We start from the raw sequence: 25,971 nt of genomic DNA on the forward strand, positions 1-25,971 counted from the left end.
CCGTCCTGAAGTGTTACGCAACCGATGGTCTGTTACGACTTCTCCAAACATCGAGTCCATGCATACTTTTATTCCGATTTTCCTTATTTCAGTTCTATTACGAGTTCGGGGACTGTCTGTATTAGCCAAGTGAATATACCCCTGCCCACAGGCTTCAGTACCTTTACACAACTTGACGTAAAGTAAGCGAACAAAATTAGTTACCTCCATATTGGTACACATACTTCTGGAGAGCAAATCCAATACCTGGTTAACTAATCCCATACCCGACACGAGCTGGTAACAGGACGAGAGGCCGTGGTCCGCCATATGATTAAGCCGTTTTATTGGTTTCCTCATCCTCCAAATATGAAAACCCCATTTTTACTTTCCAAATTCAGGCAAAAAATACACGAAACTGTTTTTATTTCATAAAAAAAATACAGATATTCTACTGAAAAAAGTCAAAGCAGGAACTATGCAGAACTTCACCACACGACAAGTAACTTCAATAATACTAATACATAAATAAAAAAAGAAATTTTAGAAAGGGAAGTTCAAAACAAAGAAAATTCTCGATTGGTCAGGGCCATTTCATCAACGAACCTGGAAACAAAACATGGATTTTAGATATGTGCAAAATTATATACAACCATGAGTTCCATTTATTTTCACCACAAAACAAATTTGAAAGGTTAAAGCATTTTGCTAAGCTGTAGGGACACCCTGCCCATTCTAGAACTGAATGGCTTAAACGCAATGTTAGGATTCCTTACTTATTAAAGTTAGAATTGATACATTTGACCATCATACATTACTATTTGTGCGCTCCCGTAGTATTCGTACCAAGATGGCGCACAACCTGCTAACTCTAACCTGGTACACATACTGAGTTCAGGTTGTGCGCCATCTTGGTACGAATACTAAAGGAGCACCACTATTTGTGCTCAAAACCCATCCTCCATATCCACAAAATTAAATTCTCACAAAAAAACATTCTCGCAAATTTTTGTGGATGAAAAGTTAGAATTGATACATTTCACATGCTACACGAGTAAATTCTTTAAGGGTACAATCTGGAATAGTAATATTTTATAAGTCTCTTTCCTGCAAAAGTCTTTACCAGTAAAAATACATTTTCACAATAGATCATTAACACAAAATTACATTTATGGAAAAAGTAGTCCCAAACAAGTTTTACTCAAAAACAACAGCTCTAGCAAAATATGCCACATGGTGGGTTCGCAGATCAAAAGACTAGATATCAGACTGTTCCCTAAACATCCATAATTCCTTGTTGCTCACCAGTGAGAGAGCATTATTCACCATTGAGGTGAAACAGAAGGCCAGAAGCATTGGACTGTGCTTGCATAGTTGGGTAAAATCTCATTTCAAATCCCATTCCCATGGTGTTATAAATTGGTGCTCCCGAATTATGTGAACCAAGATGAGGGACACTGGAACGTAGTATGTGTACCAGGTTAGGGTTAGGCAATAATTTTTTTCCAATTTTCATTTTTTTTTTTATTCCGAGTTCGGGGACTAGCCAAGTGACTCTTGTAGTATCTGTACCTGAAATTATGGCCTAACCCTAACCTGGTACACATACTACGTTCCGGTGTTCACCATCTTGGTTCACATACTTCGGGAGTACCAATAAATTAGGTAGGCAATGTCAAATCGTATAGATTTTGATCTTTCTAAAAATATTTATCTCCCTGCTTCTTACTTATCGATCTCGATTGGTAGGTATGTTGATAGATATTTGTCTGTTTGTTTGTTTGTTTCACTTTCGTATGTTACCCGATATCTCACGAAAGCAAGGTTGAATCTGCTCCAAATTTTGCATGTGCATTGATCTCAGACCAAAAGCCTATAGATTTTGGATGAATTATGCGAGTATAATTAGCGAGATATTGAATAATTAGTGATGGGACACTCGGTGTCGCTATTGAGTCAAAGCGGAGAAATCAAACCGCAGACCAATTAGTCGGCAGTCTTCGATCGCTATCTAGTTATTAGATATTAGTGGCGGCACTTACAGGGTCTAACCCAGAGCAGAAGAGGGCAATAACCGTCAAATAAAAATACTTACCTCGTCATTTCACTGTTAACATGCACAAATCTAGGTGTATGAGCCCATGAGAATTTGTCATGGAGAAGAGTCTGACCATCGTTGGGGATTAGCCAACCAGAATTATTTGCATCAGACAGTGGAATGCGGTAAAGTTCATTAGGAGCTAAAAAATAAAAATTGGTCACTAATTGAGGGTCAATTGAGAATTTTTTTTTTAAATTAGTTGTCACACATAGAAATGTAGGGGATTTAAGATGAAACTGCAAGTAATGCGTTAAAAAATATCACTGTGAGAAAATTAAGACGAGTTAAACATACACAATACATGGTGAATTGCGTTCGGACTTGAAGTGTTCGATTTGAATTTTCAGGCATGTGAAGTCAAGATAGTTGAAAGCACTGAATTAGCATAGACTACCCAATTTATTGCATTAGTAATAAACTGATCACTGGCATGGACAAGATATCAAACGAATTTGATAAAAATATTCAAATTACTTCACCTAACGGCACCTTCACTTATTATCAATTTAAATCACTATACACTTGCAGGCGTCGCCATATTAATTACAATATTTTCAAGACTAAACCCCAACAACTGGGAAGTTATAATGCAAAATCAAGTTGAAGTGGTGTTTGAATTATCATGATAACAACTAGAAATACAGCTCTGGAATTACAGGGTGTCCATAAAGTCTTTTACAATTTTAGTTTTGTTATGAAGTCAGTTCTTAATATAACTTAACCAGGTTTGTTGTTTTTTTTAATCAGTGATTGTTTAAATATTTTTACTTCATTTAATACATGTGTGAGGGCCAAAACAATATACGGTATCGATATTTAAGACTTTGTGGACACGCTATACTTTAACTGGACCGATAGGCTCGTGCTGATTATTTTGGAGAATGTGCCATCAGGCCCATTACGCTGCTAACTATCCTTCCTGCCTGAGTTCGCTTGTTTGGATATTGATAATTATCTGCAAAAGTTTTGCAGGACACCCTACGAGCGCAGGGTAGTTTATGTTACTGCTAGTCAGTTATGGATTCCTCCACAATCCAAATCCATACATCTCAAACAAATAACTGGTGAAGTAACTATTTCCATATTTAACGTGGACTGGTAAGCAAGCAAGAGACCATGGTTCATCATGTGATTGAGCCATGTTATCAGTTTTCCTCTTTCCACAAGAATGAATATAAAAACCCTATTCAATACTCACAATATCGTGATCGGACATGTTTCTTTAACAAAGTGATATGTTTCGAGTAACTCCTCTCATTCCCTTTCTCAGGATTTGTGTAGTTATTGTAGTGATCGACTACCCGTCCTGTGTGCGGTATTGGTGGGAGACGAAGTGGCTTACTCTGGAAATCTGACAGTCCTGAATTGAAAAATATGGGAATTGGTGTATCAGAAATCCACTCCCAATGTGCCCTATTTGCATTCCCATTGACTATGAAATAAAAAAAATGGACGATGTGAATGATCGCGAAACATAATTGGGGATATTAATATTTATTTATTCTAGAATTTGACAGATATGTTATTACCAGCAGTGTTAACTCTAAGCAAATTATGAGTGCGAAAGTGCTTCGCAGTCCAAAAAAAAAGTGGGAAAGTGCTTTTGCCGATTTTAACAAGTTAGGTGCCCTAGCCTTCCCTTGCTTTGGGTATCTGATAGTAATCAATGAAAAAATTGGTATTATTATGATTGTAATATCATATCATATTTTTTATAGCACCTATTTCTCCAAACACGGCCCTGTATAAGCTTCCAATGATATCTAACAATAAGCCACTAGATTTGATAGGGCCAGGAACTTTTTGGTTTGGAATTATCAATTCAATTTATGGCTTTCCGAAGTATGTGTACCAATATGGAAGTAACAATTTTGTTCGCCTTTTTACATCAAGTAAAAGGTAAAGGGACTGAAACCTATGGGCAGGGGGATATTCTCTTGGCTAACCCATTCAGTCCCAGAACTTGTAATAGAACTAAAATATGAGAAATCAGATAAAATTATGGCCTAATCCTGACCTGGTACACATACTACGAAAGTACCCAATTTATTACACCCTGAGTGAAGTGGTTGGCATTGAATTTGACCAGAGAAAATCAGGCAGATATGAGTAAGAAGAGTTGATCGATTGCCTTTATTATTTAGGCCTACATGTTTATAAATTTTAAAAGGCATACACTACACATTTACGATAAAAAAATTGAATTTCATTCATAAAGGCAGAAATTTTTTTTTCTTGTAAGTGTGCATTTCTTTTCCCTGATAATTTGGCGCCGCACGAACAAAAATTTTGGGTTGCTTTAGTAGATTATATTATACTTTTCAGAGTTGACTCTCAAATATTTCAATTTCAACATTTTCTCAATTAGACAGATCGTTACTGTAATTTACTCTACATTGATTAGAATTTGTTTTTCATTTACAGTTGGCACATCATGCAACAGGAACATGCTCGACATTGAACTGCTTAGTACTCTGTGTGGGTTTACTGGTTTGAATGCTGGGTGGTAGATTACTGCTTATTGCACACATAATTTCAATCAGTTGAAGCAATCAACTAAATAACTATTTGCATGCTTGACCTATAATGTTGATTGGGTGAGAGGCCATAGTTTGCCCTATGATTAAGCCAGTGTTTCCCAACCGAGTCCGCAGTCTCAAACGAGTCCGCGGAGCGTTTGAATGAGTCCGCAACGAGCAAGAAATTCACTGCGGGCCGCAAACGTTTTTGCAAAATTTAGCTATCAGCCGAGTTACGATTTACGTTAGAATTTACATGAAACATAAGCAAGTTCATTCACATAACATTAATCGGGTCAATAATTATTGGTTACTGAGGAGGGCTGGGCATATATTCAACTATTAGAATAGCAATTTACAATTCAAAAATTTGATAACAGGTGACGCGACAGGTCACTTGCGCGTTGCTCAATCAAACAATTGGATTTCACAACTCACTTGTGGATTTCCGACAAAAACACGAGTCGGCACACGCGTCAATAGATACATATCGAAAGTGGTGTTTCTCGCCAGTTTGAACGAGGAATTAATTTTTTTCCTGGTAGGTGTCAATGATGGCAACCCAAATATTCTAAATTGAACAGCGGCAATACAAAATACTAAAAATAAAACGGAGAACACCATAAGTTTCATAATGGTCCGCGACCGATTGAAAACGCTCTTTTAGACATTGCAAATCGCAAAATTTTGGGTGCTACCGTAGTATATGTACCAGAGCATTTCCTTTAGGATTCTTTGCTTCACTGTCTCCATATTGGTACGTACAGTACTGGAGCACCGTAACATAGCATCAGTCATGTTTCATGGGATGAGCAGTTCACAAAAATATAGTGCTTGACATAATCCCTGGTCATGTTTTTATTATTCTATTCAGGATAAAATTTAGATTTAAAATAAACTAAGCAAATAAAGCCCACAGTAGTCCTTCTTTCATACTTTTTCTCGGTTCAGAGCCTTTATGGAAATGAATTTCACTGAACCCTAAACTATTTTCATTACAGCATTAAACTGTGTGAATGTTCTACAGTACGACACAGTTTTTCGATTCCAAAAATAACCCCCACATTGAAAGACATCAATTATCACAGTGAGTGCAAACCCTTCCATTACGAGACAGCCTGGGCCTTCATATCAGTAAAAATCGGCAATTTGGTACTGTGCAATAAACGAAAAGGAAGCGCAATCTAAAAAAAAAAGAAAAAGTGAAAAAAAAAGAGTGAATTGTCATCCCAACAACCTGATATGAAAAGGTCTGTAGCACTTTTTATCAAAACTTTCAGTCTACAGTTTTATGAAAATATCAAGTTCAGAAGTTACAGATAAAACTATCAAAACTAAAAATGTGTTAAAACCTAGAGCAGACTACTGAAACAGTCAAAAAAAATACCCATACTTTTCCCTATAAATTTAAACTCAAGGTAGCACCATGGTAAATTACATTGGCGCGGCGGTGTGGCTCAACGGGCTAAGCGTTACAGGCGTTAGGAATACGCTCGCCATCGCACCTCTAATTACTCTGCGTGGGTTCGCAGGTTCGAATCCCATGCAGGGATGGTTATGTGCGAGAGGATTGCTGGACTCCTTGCGTCGTTGGGTGGTTCACGTAACCGCAGGTCGGTTACGGCTTCCTCCACCACCAAGTCCAGGCTTCCGAAAACAAACAATAAAACTAATCCCATACCCGACTTGGAATGGTAACCGGACGAGAGGCCATGGTTCGCCATATGAATAAGCCGTCTTATCGGCTTTCCTATTCCCGGGGATAAATATGTAAATCCTATTCTATCCTATCCTAGTCTGAAAGCCAACTGAATACCGGAATACATTTCGTCTTGCCAATGCTGCAATGCCAAAGATAAATTATTGCAACCATTCCTACCTGTGCTTGGTGGGGTATCTGGCTTTTCATAAAGACGGGATTTGATTGAATCTTGATATCCCAGTCCCGTCAGCCCAAAGAAAGACATCTTCGTACGATAAGTTTCGGGAAATCCGAGGCAGTGAGAAATTTTATTCAGGAAACCCTTACGTTGCTATGGTAATTAAGACAATGTTTGAACAAGTGCACCATCGGGTGGTAATATTCCTTCAAGCTTAGTTTAGATTTTCCACGACCTTTGACCCAGCAAAGCTCTTACAATACTCCAGCACAGTAGTCCAAGGTTGTCGGCTCCGCAAACCACAAAATTATTTTTGCATTGTTCGCATGCCGCAATGGTGCTAGAGTAGGTAAACAGTGCAATACAAAACAAACACTTTTATTGTACAAACACATAGTTATCGGGCAGAGTCATCCCAAGCTAATAGAATCCGCATTCGATTTTTAGTTTTCTATGATGCCAATGTTGTTAGCATATATTCCCGACCAAAAAGATACAAGCACATCATTCAACTTTGCTATTGTTGCTTGAGCTAGCCATAACACTATACAATTCAGTGACATCAGTGATGTAACAATAGGTCAAAAGATTTTTCCGATTAATTTTATGACGAAACAACACGAAATGCGATTTTTTGATTATACTCCGAATGTCACCCGGGCCACAGATAATGAAGCGAGGGGCCAAATGTGGTCCGCGGGCCTGGGTTTGGAACACCCTGCTTTAGCAGCTTACCGTTACAAAATATTTAGTTCATACTTTAAGTGGTTTAGTGAGTTTGTGCCTATGAACAGTTTCTTTATTTGTTTCAGATCAGTAATTCGATTCAAAAATTCCACATTCTGTCATTTAAAAGTACCGATAAAAGGGTTTAGCCTGATGTATTACACCCGTTTCACGTCACTTTTTGAGCCTTGCTGATCAGCCAATTTTAGAGATTTAAACAAGGAAGACGTACGCTTCTCGTGAAAACATACATTGGTTAAAAATTTAATATTTATCACAGGGAGAAGAAGGTTACTCCGCCAACTTGATTAATTGGCAAACCACGGGCTCTCCTTGGGTTTCCAGTCCATGTTGGGGGAGGCGAAAATTTAGGCAATATTAGATGCAAGCAGTAAGAAAACGCCGGTTACGCGAACCGTCACCACGCCGAGGTGTCCAGGAATACCTTGCAGGATTCGAACTTGCAAATTGCGAAGGGAATCATAGATGTGGTGCAAAGGGTGTCCCTGTCGCTTGGCACAATACGCAAATATTTTTGAATACTGAGATATTTTGGACTTTATTGTCACTACTAGTCTACATTGAATATTTACTATTATTTCCTCGCTATATATAGCCAGAATGCTTTCGTTCAATGATGATTCAGTTCAAATTTGTGAATATACTGTAAATCAGGTAGATTCGGAATCAGGTAGATTTTGTTTCATTGTAAAAAATTGTTAACGTCAAAAATCTTTTTTCGTGATATTTAAATTTCAGAACATGAGCGAATTAATGAGCCAAGACATGAAAGACCCGAAATTGCAAAATGGAATGTTTACATAACAGAATGATAGGTTTTTCACAACTTTCATAAATCTTTTGTTACTGAATCGCTGCCGTGTTTCACCAACTGATCAAATAGACCGCTGTATTATTGAACGAAAGTTCAATATATTTACAAAGGGTAAGGATAATTGTAGTGTAAATTCGTCTTAGATGTTTTCAGATTTTATAAGCCGAGACCCTGGTAAATAGGCGCTATCGTATTTGAGCTGAGAGAATGTCGAAATGGTACAAGTGACTGATTTTTATATTGTTATTGTTCATAATATTTTGTTATTGTACTCTGTTCTCATGCCTCGAATAGGCTATTCCAATAATCTATTTCACTTCTTTCATTATTTTGGATTAATTATGATAGTCAAGGAACTGGTAAAGTGAACTAGCACTACCGTTCATGTCGCGAACGATAATTTTTCCACAAAAAAGATTGTGCTATATCTTCCACGTATTTGCAGGTATACTGTAGTGTAGGTAATAAGTAAACTGTTTTTATCTCTACAAATCTCAAACTAAAAGTGTATATATATATATATACCAGTTTTTAGTTATTGTATTTTCAATGGGGAATCTCTTACGTACGAATTCCTCTTGTCAGATAGGCAGGTGTAAACCTTTTTAACTACAAATACCAGACTAATAGTGTAGTTTAGGGCGGTCCAAACCCAGGCCCCCGGGCCACATGTGGCCAATTATAGAAAACTGTTTGAAACAATCGTTCACACCCGTAATTTATATTAAACTGACAACGTACTCAATAGTTGAAGTTACCGCAAATTGCAGTTAGTTCCTACAGTTTCCCACAAAGCATCTTTTGATGCAATTTCCAAGCATCTAAAACATTATCACTTCTGGTAAATAGGTTTTATGGCCAAACACTGATCTGACATACAAAAATACAGTAGCAGTGTTTTCACTTCAAATTATCCGAAAACCTTTATTGTGCAGCAAGCGTGTAAAATTTATGAGGCAAATAAGCTTTTGTTAGACCTATCTGCTTTGTAATCTATGAGATATACGCTTCAGACTCGGGATCAACAACCTCTCGTGCATTTAAAATTCTCTTGCACTTATGTGATAGGTATTGGAAGTTTTTGATCAAAATATTCATTTATTGAAGAATACAGGTTTAATGTATGGTATTGAAAGATTTATCAGAAGAAAAATATTCGAAGACTTTCGTGATGAAATACGTAGCTGATATAACGATCAATTAAATTCGTAAACCTGTTTGACTTGAGCTCTCAGGTGTTTTAATGAGCAAGGAATTCAGATCGTATTAACGCAAAATTTTATTTGGACAAAAGCTAATTGGTTACGCAATGTAGTAAAAAGAGGGTCGTTACTCCTTTTCAGCTGTAATTTATATTCTAGTTGAGATTGCAATTGAACCACAATAAACTTGTTCATCATACCATGTCTGAAGATTTGCTTTATTTATACCGACGAAATAGTAGTTACCCCGAAATACCATCAATTTTGATGCATTTTTTGAAACATGCAATTCATTTTCGTCAAAATTATATACGCCAAAAATACCAGGTTCAATATCCTTTGGTTTACCTGAGCAATACGATATTTTTGAGGCTTTATTTACGCGACGTAAATTTTGATCGATTGCTCGGTGTGTGAGCTTATCGCACATTGCGAAGTCGGATCCGCCATTTGTTAACTTTTTCAGTTTAGCTTAGCATTGCTTTGCAGGCCCCAAAATATGAGTGAGGATAAAAGAGATATATAATGGTAAAATGCGCGCGTGAGGGTAGATGGAGATTTCAGTTTTCAATTTGAATGGGATTTGTAGGAAATCGGTGGAATAGCTATTGAATATAAAGGAGAAGAGACATACGCTCGGCTGGCGAAAATAATTCTTAATTTTTCGGTTTAAAAGTAATTAATAAATTAAAAAACAGGTTGTGTTTGGAAAGTTTGTTTTAACTTGCGGACGGTGGATATGTTTTCGTTCAGGTCGGTCCTGGCTTAGAGTGTTTTCTACGATACAAATTAACAAATAAAATTTCCTTTTTTTTCAGGCTGTTTTTTTTAACATTAAATTTGTAACGGCAAAATAATTTGGAATCAACATGGACACTACTTTGTTTACAAACACGACCGGTACTCCTGCAGATCCTGTTAGACCTATACCTACTTGGTGGTCAGTGATTGGGCTTATATTTGTTTTGATCGTTTGTTTCATAGTTCTCATCACTCTTGGAGTTTTGTGGTGGCGAAGAAAGTGAGTATTTTTGGATATTTTGGATGTTAATATGCAAACTTGCTTGAAGGGGGCATCGTTCCTTCAATTAAATGTGGATAGAATACACTATAAATGGAATTCAAAATTTATTTCAGAAACAGTCATTGAGATATTATTCTTTTTTTTTCCGAAATATTTTTGTATATAAAATGGCATAATAAAAAAATTTATAATAAGAACAGGAAAAACATTTTACTCGTTTATTATCCGGTTTAACGCAAATTGGTTTCGTACTGAAGAACTCTGTCCCTGGGTGTAGACTAAAATTTCCAATTGCTAAGATAGAAAGTAACAGCCAACGGGTCTAGCAAAATTGCTATGTATGATACGAAAAATGCTTTTTTTAAAAGGGGGATTACGACCCTCAACCTTCCTGGCTTCGCCATGGCTCTGTCTATCACTATCTTTTTACTCATTTTGTCATCCATATTCCAATTTATTTTCCATAGTTAAATTTAGTTTGGAGGGATGACTGATGGTCAGAGCGTTGAACCCCAACTATATGTTGTTATCGCAGGTTAATATACCTATTTCGGCGCTCCCGAAGTATGTGCACCAAGATGGCGCACAACCTTAACCTGGTACACACACTATGTTCAGGATGTGCGCCATCTTGTTGCACATAATTCTGGAGCTCCTCTGTTTCAAACAAATGTCCACAAACTTTCACCATTGTGGTTTATATCTGCCACAATGGGTGGGTTATTCATACAATGAACGTTCGACACAACATTTTGTGTGATAATATTGTATGCATCGTGTCAACAGTATTATCCACATCAATCAGGGTGTAATAAATCTCCGGGTGTTAGGCTGCTTGTTCCTAACTTTGATTTTAAGTTATTAACATATTCCTATCATTCAAAAAATAGTATCTCCTGTCATATTGGTGGCTTTTCAAGCATAGCCTTGTTTGTAGGGCTGGGCATTTCGAATCGAATCGAATAGTAAATTTTTCGAATCGGTTCAAAGCTAAATTTCGAATCGCGGCCATCTTGTTTTTCTTTCCGCCAATGGTCGAGGTGAATTCCCCATTTTTTTTTCATTAAAGTCCTATTTTTTCAACGCAATTCTAATATATGACTATTTTCTGTATTGTGTTATTGAAAAAACGTGTTTGTTATTGTGTGTGAACGCTCAGTAATCTATCTAAGTGATGTATCCTATGTCTTCAGTAATTCATTTGTTAAGAGTACCAATTACTATAAAAAAAGTCGCTTACAATTATATATTTCCAAGTATTCGAGATTCGATTCGAAAAAATTACTCGATTCGATTTTGAAATCACAAGATATTCGAAAATGCCCAGCCCTACTTGTTTGTAGTGAAAGCAGGCAAAATGCTTCATAAAAATCTTCTAAATCGAGTGCATTTTGTCTAATATTTGAGACAGAAATAAAGAATAATGCCAACGTGCCTAGTTGTAAAATGCACTTATTCACAAACGCTGTACGTTTCATATGATATTAAACGTTCTGATTTTGATATGGCCGCGGTAACATAAAACATGGCTTCCCAAACTTTTAAGATCGCTACCCCTTCCAATTAGAGCTAAGATCTGAAGCCCGAGCCTGGCCTGAAATGTCAATCATTACGTTCGGGTCTGATCTGGACGGGCTTCTCTATCGCTGATATTTTTTTTCAAATAAATATATGTTTATAAAAAATATATACTAAAACTATTTGTGGATACTCATCAATACGACACATACTGTACTAAACTCTTGCAATGACAATCACAAAACTCCTAAATAAAATATGAAATTTCGGGTTTGCTTCGGGCTCGGGCCTGCAAATCCAGTTAATTAGTCGGGCTCGGACTGGGTCGAGTTTAATACCCACGAGCCTGGGTCGGGCCGGGTTAAAATTTTAGCCCCAATCTTACCTCTACTTCCAATATATTGAAATTTCCTGCGACACCCTGTTCCGAGAAGCGCGCTGCTTTTCGGCCGATCAAAACGGCATTGTCGGGCAAGCGCGCCGCTTCTCTGATCTTATGTGTTGAAATCTTGATATTTATGTTTCGCACAAGTTTCAATGAATGTGTTTCGAATCAATAATCTAAAAAAGTATTTTATAGATATAGTATTTTGTGTGAAACTGCTTTACTCTTTGCGACCCATAAAAGTCTTTGCGCGCTCGCCTGCTGGATCGCGACCCTCCGATTCGTTGGGTGAAGCGCTGGGATTCGCATGTTAAAATATCGACTTCAAATCCTGTAATTAACTTGATGGGCAACGACGAATCACCATGATTGCGGTTTTTTCAAATTCAATAATCTCATCAAATATCATTGCCAAAAACGTATAATTAAACTTTTCCTTTTTAGCAGAAAAACGCCAGAATCTTCTGAATCTCACAACTTGCAAGTCGTGAATACTGTCGATGGAAGACATGACGCAAGAAGTAATATGACGCCATCAACAGCACATGACGTACCTACCACAAGCCACAATTAATTTCAGGCCATCGACACGATAAAGAACATTGTGCATCAAACGGATATAAAAAAATATAATGTTAAGTTGTAAATATTTAAATACTTCAAAAGTGCTAAATGTTGGTCATGCGTGGCCATGCACTTTATTCAGCTGACCGCTGCAAATATAATCAACTCAAATAGTTCTTTCAATCCCGAATCAGCGCCGTTTAATATAATCATCTCATTGTACATATATATTTTAAATTTTGACTTGAAGGTCAAACAACCACCGATAAAATTTCGTTTCATTTGTATATTGAACTCAAATAGCCCATTTGGCACACATCTTTTGTTTGCACGCCTCTTAATAACGTTAGTTATTCAAACGTGACGGGCGACATTAATCGTATCTGCTCAAAATGTTATTATTCTGGCTAGTCACGCTTGGTTGCTTTTTGGTTAAATGACATCAAAGCAGGACTGTGGAGAATCATATATCTGGAGTAGGAGCCGGAGTCGTGTTTTTAAACTCTCCGGAGTCGCAGTCTAATTTTCAATTATCGGAATTTAATACATTGTCACCTTGGTAAAAAAAACATTATGCTTACTAACCGTTTTTAACAGTCTTTTATCGAAGATGAGTTGCGTGTGCTGGAGTTTTACCAGCTAAATTTGATTTTTTTCCGATTTCGCAGATAGAATTTAAAATTATTTACAATCCGAATTTGGGATTCAAAATACAATTTTCGCAATCCGTAGTCAGATCGAGTCGTAGTCGATTTTAAATATTTCCACAACTCTGCAACAAAGAGTAATTAATTTGAAGAGTTTCATGAATGACTGTTTTATTTCTGCACACAGTATTGCTCCATATCTCCGTTTTTAGTGGGATATATCGCGTTTATTCTTATTGAATAGCACAGCTCATATTATGAGTAAAAATGTTTTGTGAATTTTAAATATTTTAATATTTTGAATGCTTTTATTAATTCTGTCACATTTTCTGTTTTATCGGAAGTTTCAATAAAGCTATTTTCAACAACATCTAAACAAGAGTTGTATGTTTAGTCAGAGACTGACATCACATTATATAAAACGTTACACGGCTGGGATAGTTAGATAAAATCTCCCCACCACCCGGAGTATAATAAATTGTTGTGCTTCGCCGATTCGAAAATGTTTGAAACCTTGAGAGGCAGTGGTCGCTTATATGAATGTTTTGTACGAATCAAAATGTATATAACTCTTCAAAATGTTGTGCAAAGAGAGGGTTCTTCAGGCAAACAGTATCTATACATACGCTGACCACGTTTAAGATTAAAATAATAACTTACATGCAAAATAAATTTCATGGTTGTGTGATTAGTAAATTAATTTACCAAAGACTGAATATCAAATGTTTTTTGTTTCATGCCATATTAATCATGAACGAATAATAACTCGCACTGTAAATATTATGAATTTCAAAATTTTTCAATAATTACCGGATAGGCAATGCCATTGTTACAAGGTTTATTATGTGTGCATATTAGGAGGTGCGAATTTGGTCAGGCTTGGTCGCAGCGAAAACTTCGAGACATTTATTACGCATCTTATGACAAAATGTCTATATGAAAGAGAGAGAGAGAGAGATTTATTATTTCGTCAACCAGAAAACAATCAATGGTACAATAAAATATATACATAATATGTTAATTCGGTATCAACTGGAGGAAGCGATACGACCACAAGGTCATCAAAGTCAGCCCCCCCCCCCCCGAACTTAACTAAGATTCACAGTTAATGTATATAAACCATGTAGATAGATGCAACCACCCATCTGTACTATAACGTTATACAATTAATCTCATCGTTCCAACACAATTTATGTCAAGATTTTGCCGAGTTTGGCGTGTTGGAGCGAAATGAGGTATTTTCTCCTCACGTAAATTATCAGGGAATATGATCAGGGCTCGTGGGCGCCATCTTTTGACCACCTAATCCCAACAGTTTTCAATAAAAATAAATTATAACATATAAATTCATATATATTAATTACCTTCCAATACAATTATTGATTTATCGTGCATTATGCCATTCAGCGTATTGATTATTGTGACAAAATATCAAAAGTTAATAGACTTTAATAGGACATCAACCTTATGTACGCTGTCAGTAATAGACAAAGAATGGTTTTAAATATTGAAATTGCCATATTTAAATTCAACAGGGTCTGGTATCAAGTAAGTACAAACATTTCATGAAATTTTGAAACACTACTGCTGATGTCGTAGGTTGTTCTGAAGTTCAAATCTTCATTTATGTCCATATACTGTCCACTCTTGTCTATACAATTATCATAATTTTCTGAAAGAAAATTCACGAATCTTTTGTCGTGTACATACTTAAAATTGGAAAAGCTTTCGTAGAATTCAATATGAAGACTGTACGCAGATAACGCTTTTATTTTTCTACATTTTTATCGGTGCTCTCAATGCTGACGTTACGAAACCCGAGGGCTTACGAGTCACAGAGTTAAACCCTTTATTTTGTGCATAATTGAGATAGGAAAAGCTTCTGTAGAAATCAATATGTAGATTGTAAGCAAAAGTCTTTCATTTTTCTGCATTTACATCCACTCGCACAGTTGACGTAACGAAACTCAAGTCTTCTGCGTACCGGAGTAAAGAGAAACGCCCCTGAAAGTAACAGTGATCAAGAATTCTCATCCCTCTTATCTGCGTACAGCGGCGCGCAATACAAATTGAACCACGGTAGATACTGATTCCATGTGCGATCTCATAGCTGTCCTTAACCAATGAGAGGCCCTTTGTGATACGGATTGCGATGAGTCTAGTTTGAGAGGTATAAGGATAATAGTGAAAAATTAATATTTAAAAAAAAAAAATATATTCGTTTTCAAATTTTGAAACCTTTTTGATCAAAGACAAATAAACGATCGGTGTTATTTAACTTGAAAATCTGTCGTGTACAAAAGAAACACGCTGACTCATATATGGTTAAAATTTTCAATGGTTAAATTTAATAATTTTACACCTAGATTTAGAGCGGGCATACTTACCCTGCATAGATTGTTGTGACCCAAAGCCTACTCTGTGCGATCTCATTAATTGCAGCTATCGCTTCCCATGAATATCAATAAATTAGATAAATGTGCTGTTTGAAGCTTTCGCTTCTGCATCCCATGGCACGCTTTCGCGCCACGAGTGAGCAGTATGATGTCTTATATTTTTATTCAATGTCACAATTCTGTATTAGTATGGCATGTTTCATCGGCTTTCAATATCGGACTCAATACTCAATAAATCATATCGATACTACAGGGGTCGGCAACCTTTTGTCGCTCGCGGGCCAAAATTAAAGGTTGCAAGTCATTGGCGGGCCGCACATATTTTTAGAAAGTTAAAAATCGTATGGATGACCGATGAATCACATTTTATCACACAGATCAGAAGTTTAATTTCAAGCAGCGCGCGAAGACTGATCATTTGAATATTTTTTGCGCCATTAAACCATTTGCACTTAGCATCAACTTTTCTGCGTTTTGTTGCCATTTGTCTAAATTATAATTAAATTATAGGCTCATTAAACGAGTAATTTTGAATTATATACTTGTTACGTTATAATATAATCTAGTCTACACGTAAATTCTTTTGCGTAAACAATATAATCGACAAAACAGCTATAATTTGTTACTATAATTCAGTGAAGCGTCGCGGGCCGTAGGTTGCCGACCCCTGCGATACTATTTACCTCCATACATATTTGCACAATAAACATTCTATATTTTCGAGGATTATTTTGAATTACCACTAAATAATACAAATTATACGAATTTTCCTAAAAGTGTTGTTCCACTGTTGTGACCCCCAACATAATTCAGGTTTTTTTATGTTTGGTCCGTGTTTGTTTTTGGATACAGAATTATGATTTATATTCCTTCTGGATTAAGTAAATAAAAATTGTGACGTCGCATCTTTCTGTTAATTAGTGACTTTAACAGTTATCGCTTAGGTACTGTAAAAAATAATCGTTCATTAATCTGGTATTCTATATAAATTTTTGAGTTACCTTAGAGGCGAACAAAACTTGGTGTTTATGAACGTGGAAAAACACTTGCGCGATTTGTAAAAAAATTTAATTATATATCCATTTGGAGTTAACCTCAAAATAGCAGATATTTTACTGATTTCCTAAAAGCATGTTATAAGGATCTCTAAATACCGCACTCTGTGTTTGACTACGCTCTCTCACTCGGTATCGTTTACTGGGACACAGAGATATTATAGTCGCTGCGTATTTATATTGTAGAATATACGAGAATTTCGGATAAAGTATTACAGTGTATTAATCTTGTGACTTCTTCAAAATATCTCTGATTGGTTCTAAGTTTGTGTGGTATTGGTGATAAAAATAATCTAACTTTTAGATATTTTTTTTTTATCCGAGCGACAAATAACTTCTCTTGACGTTGGATAAAAGCATGGATAGTGTAGATGTCACCACAAGTGGTAAGATATTAATCGAGAAATAGATAGTTCAGGATTTGAAATTCTATTTTTTTCATTGTTGTAAATTGCTTGTCTGGGGAAGTTTGATATGTCAGACGAAACGTCCAGAAATACATTTGTGTTAGTGTGTAGCAGGACTCTTGAATTGCATAGTTACTCAAAAACTGTTTGAAAATATTTAAACATATGTTTAATTCGATACGGTACGAAAAGTATAAAATAACCGACATATATTCAGACAATAATTTGAGTATTAAACGAAAATAATTAAATATGTATTGTACGCTAAATCTTACTGTACTTACTTGAGAATCTGAATCAATAATTGACCGCCCGTATAGAGAAGTGGTTCCCAAACTTTTTTCAAGCAACCCAACTTTAAACAAAAGATAAATTATATTTGGTCTCGTGACCCAAGAGTATGCTCAAATAGAAAACGGCATGTAGTGCTTTTATGTTCACATAATTGAATTACATCAAACTCAAAACAATCCATTTTACATAAACCATTATTTTCTTTGAAATCACTTCAGACTGAGAAAGCTGCGCTGGTTTGCCATCAACGAGTTTTTTAAACAGAGGCGTGGCTTGAGGCAGATAGATGCTGCTAATTTTTTACGATTTTAGTTTGATTCGATCAGTTCCAGTTTTTCGCTGCTTTATCCACGTCATTTCATTCCTTGGCCGCCAAGTGACCACCGCTTGGGCAGTTTGTTTTCTTTCATCGCCAGCTATTGTCGATTTTGACAATGTGTTTGTACATTTAAACTCTAATTGGAGATCTGTGCAAGCAAACAGTAATACGTAAAGAAGCAACATTTTGCTATATTGAAGAATTGAATGTATTTGTACTCCAATTTGTCAGCTGATATAGACATCAGCAATACTTTATCACAGGGGTGGGCAAAGTACTCCCCGCGGGCCAAATCCGGCCCGTTCGTTAACTCAATCTGGCCCGCCCGATGCTGCCACAACCCAACTAAAACTAAATTTTAGATAAAAAGTAGCTCAAGGAATTTGTTGAGATTGCGGTTAAATTTAGTTTTGGCATGAGGCCTGTTCTTCATTTTTGCTTTTGTGACACTGTAAGTATTGTTCGTAAAATGCAACCCTTTACGTCACGTTCACATGGTCCGCCAAACTAGGTGTAAAAAGCTTGCCCACCCCTTCTCTTAGTATATACGCCATCAAGCTGCCAATATCTTTACTTATTATTTACAGCAAACAATGCAGCACCCGATGATAATGGAACAGATATAATTGTCATCGTAGTTGCATCGTTGTTCTCAGCTTTAGCTTTGGCAGGAATAATCGCTGCTGTAGTTGTGATGGTTCGAAAGAGGTAAATTCATGTTTCATTTGATTAGTTGAACTGTCAATGTACTCGCTTCAACATTACCTGGGTAGTTGCGGGTGGCAACATGACGTCACTTTTTCTGAATTATAGAATACCCCAAACAGAACCTTTAAGTATTTCTACGAAAATGAAGAAAACGCTTGGCACAAAAGTTATGTTCTGTCTACAATAGGTTTCAAATGACTAGGCTTCTGTTAGGTGTGAAAGGCGTATAATCACGTCGGATATATTAAAATTAGGGCAATCCCGTAGTGTGTGTACCAGGTTAGAGTTAGGCCATAATTTTATTCCGATTTTACTTATTTTAGTTCTAATACGAGTTGGGGGCTCTCTGTGTTAGCCAAGTGAATATAACCCGTGCTGATAGGTTTCAGTCCCTTTACACAACTTGATATAAAGTAGTGAACAAAATTAATTACCTCCATATTGGTACACGCACACTTCTCGAGCGCCAAAATTAGATTTTAAAGTGAAATATTTCAATTTCAGATCTTCGCCCAGAAGCGCAGAAGAAATATTTCAGACTCGCAATACCCGTTCTACTAGAGTGATAAGGGAGCCACCTCCTTCATACGACAGAATATACCATGATATGCCGCTAGATAAACCAAACCATTCCGCCGGACATGAAAATCAAATTAAAGCGGACGACTCAAGCCATAGTTCGACGTAGAGTCCGATATTATCACTCACTACATATAGGAATAAATTTGTTAAAATTGGAATGATCATGAAATTACAGTCAGGAACAGCTCTTAGTATATTATCTCCCTCGGACCTCCAGAAGTATGTGCACCAAGATGGCGCATAACCTGAACATAGTAGTTGAACCAGGTTAGGGTTCAGGTTGTGCGTCATCTTGGTGTACATACTTCGGGAGCGCCTCTCCCTCAACGGTACTTCCAGGGTAACAAACTATACGTAAAAGAAAAAGCTGAAAATATAATAAATAGATATACCAAACTGCTGTATAGGCGGAGGAGCAAAATATAATGAAGCGCTACATGGGGTTTCATAATGAACATCGTAGTCAGAAGACTCCTTCCCCAAAGTTTATTTAGTTTTTGATTGTTGATCCAATTTACTTTAAACTATCAGACTATATCACTACATTGACCAATTAAAATGAAGATACTTTGCTTCTAAACGCTCACATGTTACCAAATTTGCTGTATAGGTGAAGGAGCAAAAACTATTAAATACCTAAATGAATTCTATAATGAACATCGTAGCCAAAAGACTACCTTTATTTATTTCTTGATTCTTGTTCCATCTATTTTACTTATATACACTTTAGCTACATAAATACAAATTTCAAAAAAAATGGTGGAAATACACTGTGGACTATATGACGAAAGCTTACTGAGATACATACAATCTTCAATTAGGAAGTTTTTTCCTTTCTACTCAAATAAACCGAGAACGATATCTTCTTGTTCATTTCCATACTAGATTTTGCTTTAAAATAAATCTATAAAACCTAAAAAATCGCACTGTTTTGAAAACATTTTTTGAGAAATACTCGCAAGCAAAAAATCTGTACTAATGTAATTACCAAAGTCCAATTAGAAAATGTAGACTGTTTCTAAATATAATATTATTCATTATTTTCTACATTACTTCAACCGTTTTAATTGTAGGTCACCTATTTTTTATATATTTGCTATTGGTCCTTTTCATTGTTTATTTTTCGAGTGGGTTTTGCCTCCTGAGGAAATTGAATAAAAAAACTGACACTGTTTCCAAAAGCATTTTCGCAAAAGAAAATGTTTTTTAAGTTTTGTAAAGCCCTCAAATTGTGATGTCAGCTATTCCAATTATTTTTCGCATTACTTTGATTGTCTTGTCTGTAATTCTTCACTGAATATATGGTTTATTATCTTTTCATTTTTTTTAAATGTTATTTTTGTTTTCTCTTCTGTGATTGGTGCATACTTATATTTTTATTTTTACTTTATTTCACTATAATAAGACTGTTCTTCTGTTGCTTCCATGGTGTCCATGTATAAGGATGTAGGCTCGTAGATGGTCGATTGGCCGTATCCGTCGTCGTAAGCTGGTGAAGGCTCCATAGTACTTGTAGAACTTGTAGTATTTGTAGAGTTTTTAGAAGTCTTCGATGTATGTGATGTATTTCTACTAATTCTTCGATTATTCCTGCAATAAACCAGAATGAGTATAAGCAGTTAGACATGTTGCGTATGTTCGATTCGAGGAAATTCAACTGTAGAGTTAAAATGAACAAATCGTAATCCAAAGCGATCGGCGGAATGCAACAGTGCATAGCGTGACAGAATATGAAAATAATATAAAAATGGTGGAAAGAGGCGCCAAAAACCAATAGTGGTTATCATGTAAAGAGACTCGTGATTAATATTAACAGGTATTAATACAGAAGTAGAAAAGTAGTCCGACACCAGATATAAAAAATGGATACTCCTGAAGTGTGCGTACCAAGATGGCTGACACCGGAAAGTAGTATGTGTACCAGGTTATGTAGTAATTTTATTCCAATTTTCCTTATTTTAGTTCTATTACGAGTTCGGGGACTAGACAGGTGGCTCCCGTAGTATTTGTACATAAAACTATGGTCTGACTCTAACCTGGTACACATACTACGTTCCGGTGTTCGCCATCTTGGTACGCATACTTCGGTAGTACCCAAAATGTGTATGTCAAATGGCATGATATACGTTACGTATAAAACAAAGTAAGGACTCTGAAATTTACCTTTTCCACATAATAGCCACGGTTACTGCAACCCCAATCCAGATACAAATTACAAGTGCAATAGGAAGAATAATTTTCAGTATTGTGACATTGCTTTCTTGGTTTGTGTTTTCGTTTTCTGTGTGATCTGCACAAAAATGGGAAGATGTAATTATCACGTTGGCGGTATGCAAGTTGGCGGTATGGTTACACATATTTCTGGGGCGCCGGTGGTAGAATACAATTTATATGATCATGATGGGCCCCATGATAGACTATAGATGACGTTTTCACGAAATTATAAATATTTTTTCAAAATTTTTTTTTCAAGTATTAGCTAGTACTGGAAGGTTAACAGCACTGATATCAAATTGATCACTCACATAAAAATTATATTGCATAATTAACAGACATGCATGCACTGTTCGTTTCTAAATTTTTCATTCTCGTTACATGGTAAAATTGTTACAACTAGTCGATTAGTTATAGTATCTTGATACAAGAATCGAGAAGTTACGAAAATTGAAATTTCTTTTCAAATTTACGTGGGGGCTAAGTCTCTCTCTAATATCTCCCAATTTTTTTTATCTTCGTTATATTTCGAGGATCTTTCGTACAAATTCTTCGCCACTAAGGCAAAAATGCGAGATTTGTAAAACACCCCCGCCACGTTTTTAAAATAAGGAATTAGTTATTATCCACTTAGGGTTCGATTTCGGGTTAGGAAGCAAACATTTGAATTTCTATGGAAATCTACATTCTTATTAACCCTAACCCAACCATAACTTAATAAGTACTAATTTTCTTATTTTGTGCGTTGGCGTGGGCTTTGTTAAAATGATTCGATTTCAAACACCTCAAAAAACATTGAATTTGAAACTTCACTTATGTAACATTAAACATATTTTACTTGAAGACAATACGCCGGAACTTGTTGTAGAAACATTGATATCAACTTGTTCCGTGTTGCCATTGACAACAGGTCCCTGGGAAGGTTGAATTGCGGTTTCATGAACTTTGCTGTCTGTGGTTGTCACCTCGTCTATATAAAAAATAATTTTGTTGTTTGAAAAAATAAAACGAACGTAAAAATAAAACCAGAAAATTGACTACTAGTATGTGGTCCAGGTTAGAGTTAGGCCGTAATTTTATTCCATTTTTCCTCATTCTAGGTCTATTACAAGTTAGGGGACTAGCCAAGTGACTCGCGTAGTATTTGTACGTGAAATTATGGTCTAACCCTAACCTGGTACACATACTATATTCCGGTGTCCGCCATCTTGGTCCACATACTTCGAGAGTACCAAATAAAGAGTGACCTTCATGATACGGCACCCGAGCCATTTGGAACGTATTCCAGAGAGAACATAACTCTTTTGTAAAGCATTATAGATTACACAAAATTAATTTCAAGTGGAAGTAATTGAGAAATTCAAGGTTTCCGTTTCCACTTTTGTGAAAGCAAAGATCTTGAATAAAACAAAGCGAATATATTTTATTAATCAAACTTGCTTAGAACGATTTTAGGTCGCTAAATTATTTCTACAAAAATTATAAATATAATATTTAACAGTTGAACTTATAATCGTGCATGATCGTACTTGAAGCTTCAGTAATTTAGGACGTTTTGCTGCACAAAAGCTCAGTATTATTTGGTATATGTTCCAGGTTATTTGAAATCATACTTTTTGGGTCAACCTGCACCCACAATGAAAACTGGCCCATGTTCGCATTCTCTCACGTATGATAGTAAAATTCACAGATGGCTTTCTAAGTAAATATATAAGTCAAACAAAGAGTTTTATTGAACATTATCTGAACACATTATCACTCGTTAAAATTCAAATTCTACTCAACTATTTCAGTACAGTTGATTCTATCGCCTGTGAATCCGTTTCGACAAATGCATTGGAACGAACGACGAGCTACAGACGATACCAAAGCTTCAACTGCAACTGCATCATTTATTGCGATTGTTGAACTTGTACAAGTGGCGTTAACATGGCAGTTGTGTGACGTACATCCGTTTAGAACTTAAGGAAAAAAATTTAAATCAATATTCAAAAAATAGATATATTCGTTTTTTTATCGGGTATTTAAATTAGGGCGTGCAACCTGGGGCCGCGGGTTAAATGCGAGCCACAAGGAAACATGTGCGGCCCGCGGAAGTGCCAACTTTGGACGATGTGCGTCCCACGAAACGAGTTTCTAATTTAATTTGGTAACCTGCGAGTAATTCCAATCCCTTTGCGTTCCAAGGCCTATACCCGAGACCAATTTATTATCTATGTCTAGAACTTTACAGTGTCTTAACAGCAAACTTGTGCAAACAACGTATGTCACAACCCAAATTTTTGTGCCTGGCAACTACTAGATAGACTATGTTAAATAAAAATTTGTCCCGCAGTTTCACCCAGTTATTTGTATCTGGCAGTCCTGTATTAAAGGTTGCACAACCGTAATTAAAATTATAAAGATCACATCGTAACGTATTGGTTTTTGTGTAAATCGACCAACACGCGTTTCGGCGCTCCCGAAGTATGTGCACCAAGATGGCGCACAACCTGAACACTGACCTGGTACACATAATATGTTCAGGGTTGTGCGTCATCTTGGTGCACATACCTCTGGAGGTCCCGCGTTTTAAATCAATTTTCATTAGTTATTTGTTTAAACTTTCCAACTACATGTGTAATTCGTTCAGAAATAACTTGTGTGATAAATTTTTTGTTTTTTGAATGATCTTCTAAAAACAAATTGAAAACGAATGGAATAAGTACGTCATCGGAGAGATAGGCCGCGTCTGCGACAAATCACCAGCGCGTGACTTCAACCTCGACCCCCCCCCCCCCCCCCCCCTTATTCTCTGGGTTTCTGTGTACACATTTCGGACATGAATAGACTCATACCGCTGTTAAAATAGTCAATAACTTTCTTCAGAATGCATTATTGAACAAATATTCAATATGCATACATGTTCAATATACTTTAATAGTTCAGAGTGATCTAAAAAGGGCAAAAATAGCCATTTTTATATATTACACCATTGGCGTGGATTACGTTGTAATAAATCCCTTTCGAGGAATTTAAGAATTATAATCAAATATGATTGATCCTTTTGCACAGAAAAATGTTAATCCTCATTTAAATATAAAATATTATTTTCCGAGCTATTCTACTGGTCCAATAATTTTGTACAAGTTTTGTACTACTCCTCTGGTTTCACTAATTTCCTCATAATCTCGCAGTAGCTAATACCGACTATGATTTTTCATGACATAATTTTTACCCCAATATTACACAATAGACGGCTATAGTTACGGACGTCCATATTGGGGTTTCGACTGCAGATATATTATGACAAATTCTCGTATTACAGTTCAATTAGTTAGTTTTCAATCTTACTAGATAGGCTAACAGCCTCTTCCATCAATTCGATTGAAACATTTGAAACATGTTCTTGTGCAACCTCACTTTCATTTACAGAATTTATGACTGAAATAAAAACAATTTGTTACTATATTGTCTGGTTAGTTGGTTTAGGGAGAAATAATTGAAACCAACATTTAACACCAGCTTTTGTTATAAAGAATGACTATTAACAATGGTTGTCAATTTTAACTTTGTTATATCAGATTCGAACCTCAACCTTGAGTAAACTAAATTATATGTTATGATACGCCCCTGATAGACATAGTCATTCAATTTATTTGGTATTTGGAACTAGCATAACTTGACGGGGCTCATAATTTAATTGGTGTATAAATTACATTTGATGACTAAAAAGATATAAGCATATATTATCGTTGAGTATCACCTAAATCAGGGATGTCCAACCTGCGTTTGGACATGCCTGACCTAAATAGCTGCAGAGTCACCTACAAAAACAGAACCCAGAACCTTGAAACATATTCTTGAGAGGGACAATTTTTTTGGCAAAGCGTCCTATATTACTGAAAGTTTTGGGTACAATCGTCAATCATACACACATAGAAGTTCAAGTGTTAAGTAAGTTTTTTAATATTTTCGTAAGAATTTCGTAAAAATTAATGGATTCTCTTTTTTGAAGTTCACGTGTTCTTATCTTGTTAACATAACTTACTTAATGCAGCTGCTCCATGCCCAGAAAGCGTTGATATCGGTGTTAAGTAACTGCCGATTTCAACTCCAATTACAAAAGTCACAAATATTAAAGTACTGCTCTTCATTTCGTTACTAGTTTAGGTATAGCTAAAATGAATAATAATTTAAACCCATAAGTTTATAGTAAATAATTAGGTGTAACTATATCCCAACCTAAGGTTATATTAAGGTCTCTGGCCGTTTTTTGAACGTTTACTTTGACTCTCAAACTAACTAGCTTATATTTTATTCCATAAGCAATCTGTGCCACATACACTATGAAAGCGGATTTGAAGTTGTGTCTAATTGAGATGTATATTTCATATATATTTAGCTGCCTTTGCCATGCAATCATCTTTTACCATATATGCGAGAATCTACTGTTTTTGAAAGGACCAAAATCTTGTCGGTTCAGCATTGCCTACCCAGTTTATTACACCCGTGGTGAGGAGTTGGAGGTGCTTCACTGAACATTCCGAAACATTATACGGAATTCTATGGTTAAATGAAAAAAATTAATCCGCGGCGTCAACAAACTTCTTTACGTCATACAAACTTGTTATTCT

The 25,971-nt window shown here is 36.0% G+C and overlaps 2 protein-coding genes and 1 long non-coding RNA gene across 4 annotated transcripts; 1 reads left to right on the top strand and 2 right to left on the bottom strand.

The window, feature by feature from the left end:
- Window positions 1-388: 388 nt before the first annotated feature.
- LOC120342244 (sperm microtubule inner protein 11-like) lies at window positions 389-6,639 on the bottom strand. Its single transcript, XM_078111054.1, has 4 exons — window positions 6,479-6,639; window positions 3,279-3,440; window positions 2,075-2,219; window positions 389-585 (listed from the first exon to the last, which is right to left on the bottom strand). Exons 1-4 carry the CDS (start codon window positions 6,564-6,566, stop codon window positions 537-539), a joined length of 444 nt encoding a protein of 147 aa, XP_077967180.1. The 5' UTR covers window positions 6,567-6,639; the 3' UTR covers window positions 389-536.
- Window positions 6,640-10,064: 3,425 nt separating this feature from the next.
- Window positions 10,065-13,739, top strand: LOC144421015 (uncharacterized). Of its 2 annotated transcripts, none has more exons than XR_013474874.1 (2): window positions 10,065-10,263; window positions 12,614-13,739. It is a non-coding gene; the product is annotated as an uncharacterized LOC144421015 (long non-coding RNA). The 2 variants fall into 2 exon arrangements; XR_013474875.1 differs by having other exon boundaries at window positions 12,617-13,739.
- A 5,993-nt stretch (window positions 13,740-19,732) lies between these two features.
- On the bottom strand, window positions 19,733-25,491 carry LOC144420920 (uncharacterized). The gene is made up of 6 exons (XM_078110767.1): window positions 25,386-25,491; window positions 24,689-24,778; window positions 23,152-23,316; window positions 22,194-22,325; window positions 21,305-21,431; window positions 19,733-20,731 (listed from the first exon to the last, which is right to left on the bottom strand). The coding sequence occupies exons 1-6, from the start codon at window positions 25,489-25,491 to the stop codon at window positions 20,524-20,526; spliced, it is 828 nt and encodes a 275-aa protein (XP_077966893.1). The 3' UTR covers window positions 19,733-20,523.
- Window positions 25,492-25,971: the final 480 nt, after the last annotated feature.

Source organism: Styela clava, chromosome 3, assembly GCF_964204865.1.
Source record: "Styela clava chromosome 3, kaStyClav1.hap1.2, whole genome shotgun sequence".
Taxonomy (NCBI): Eukaryota; Metazoa; Chordata; class Ascidiacea; order Stolidobranchia; family Styelidae; genus Styela; species Styela clava.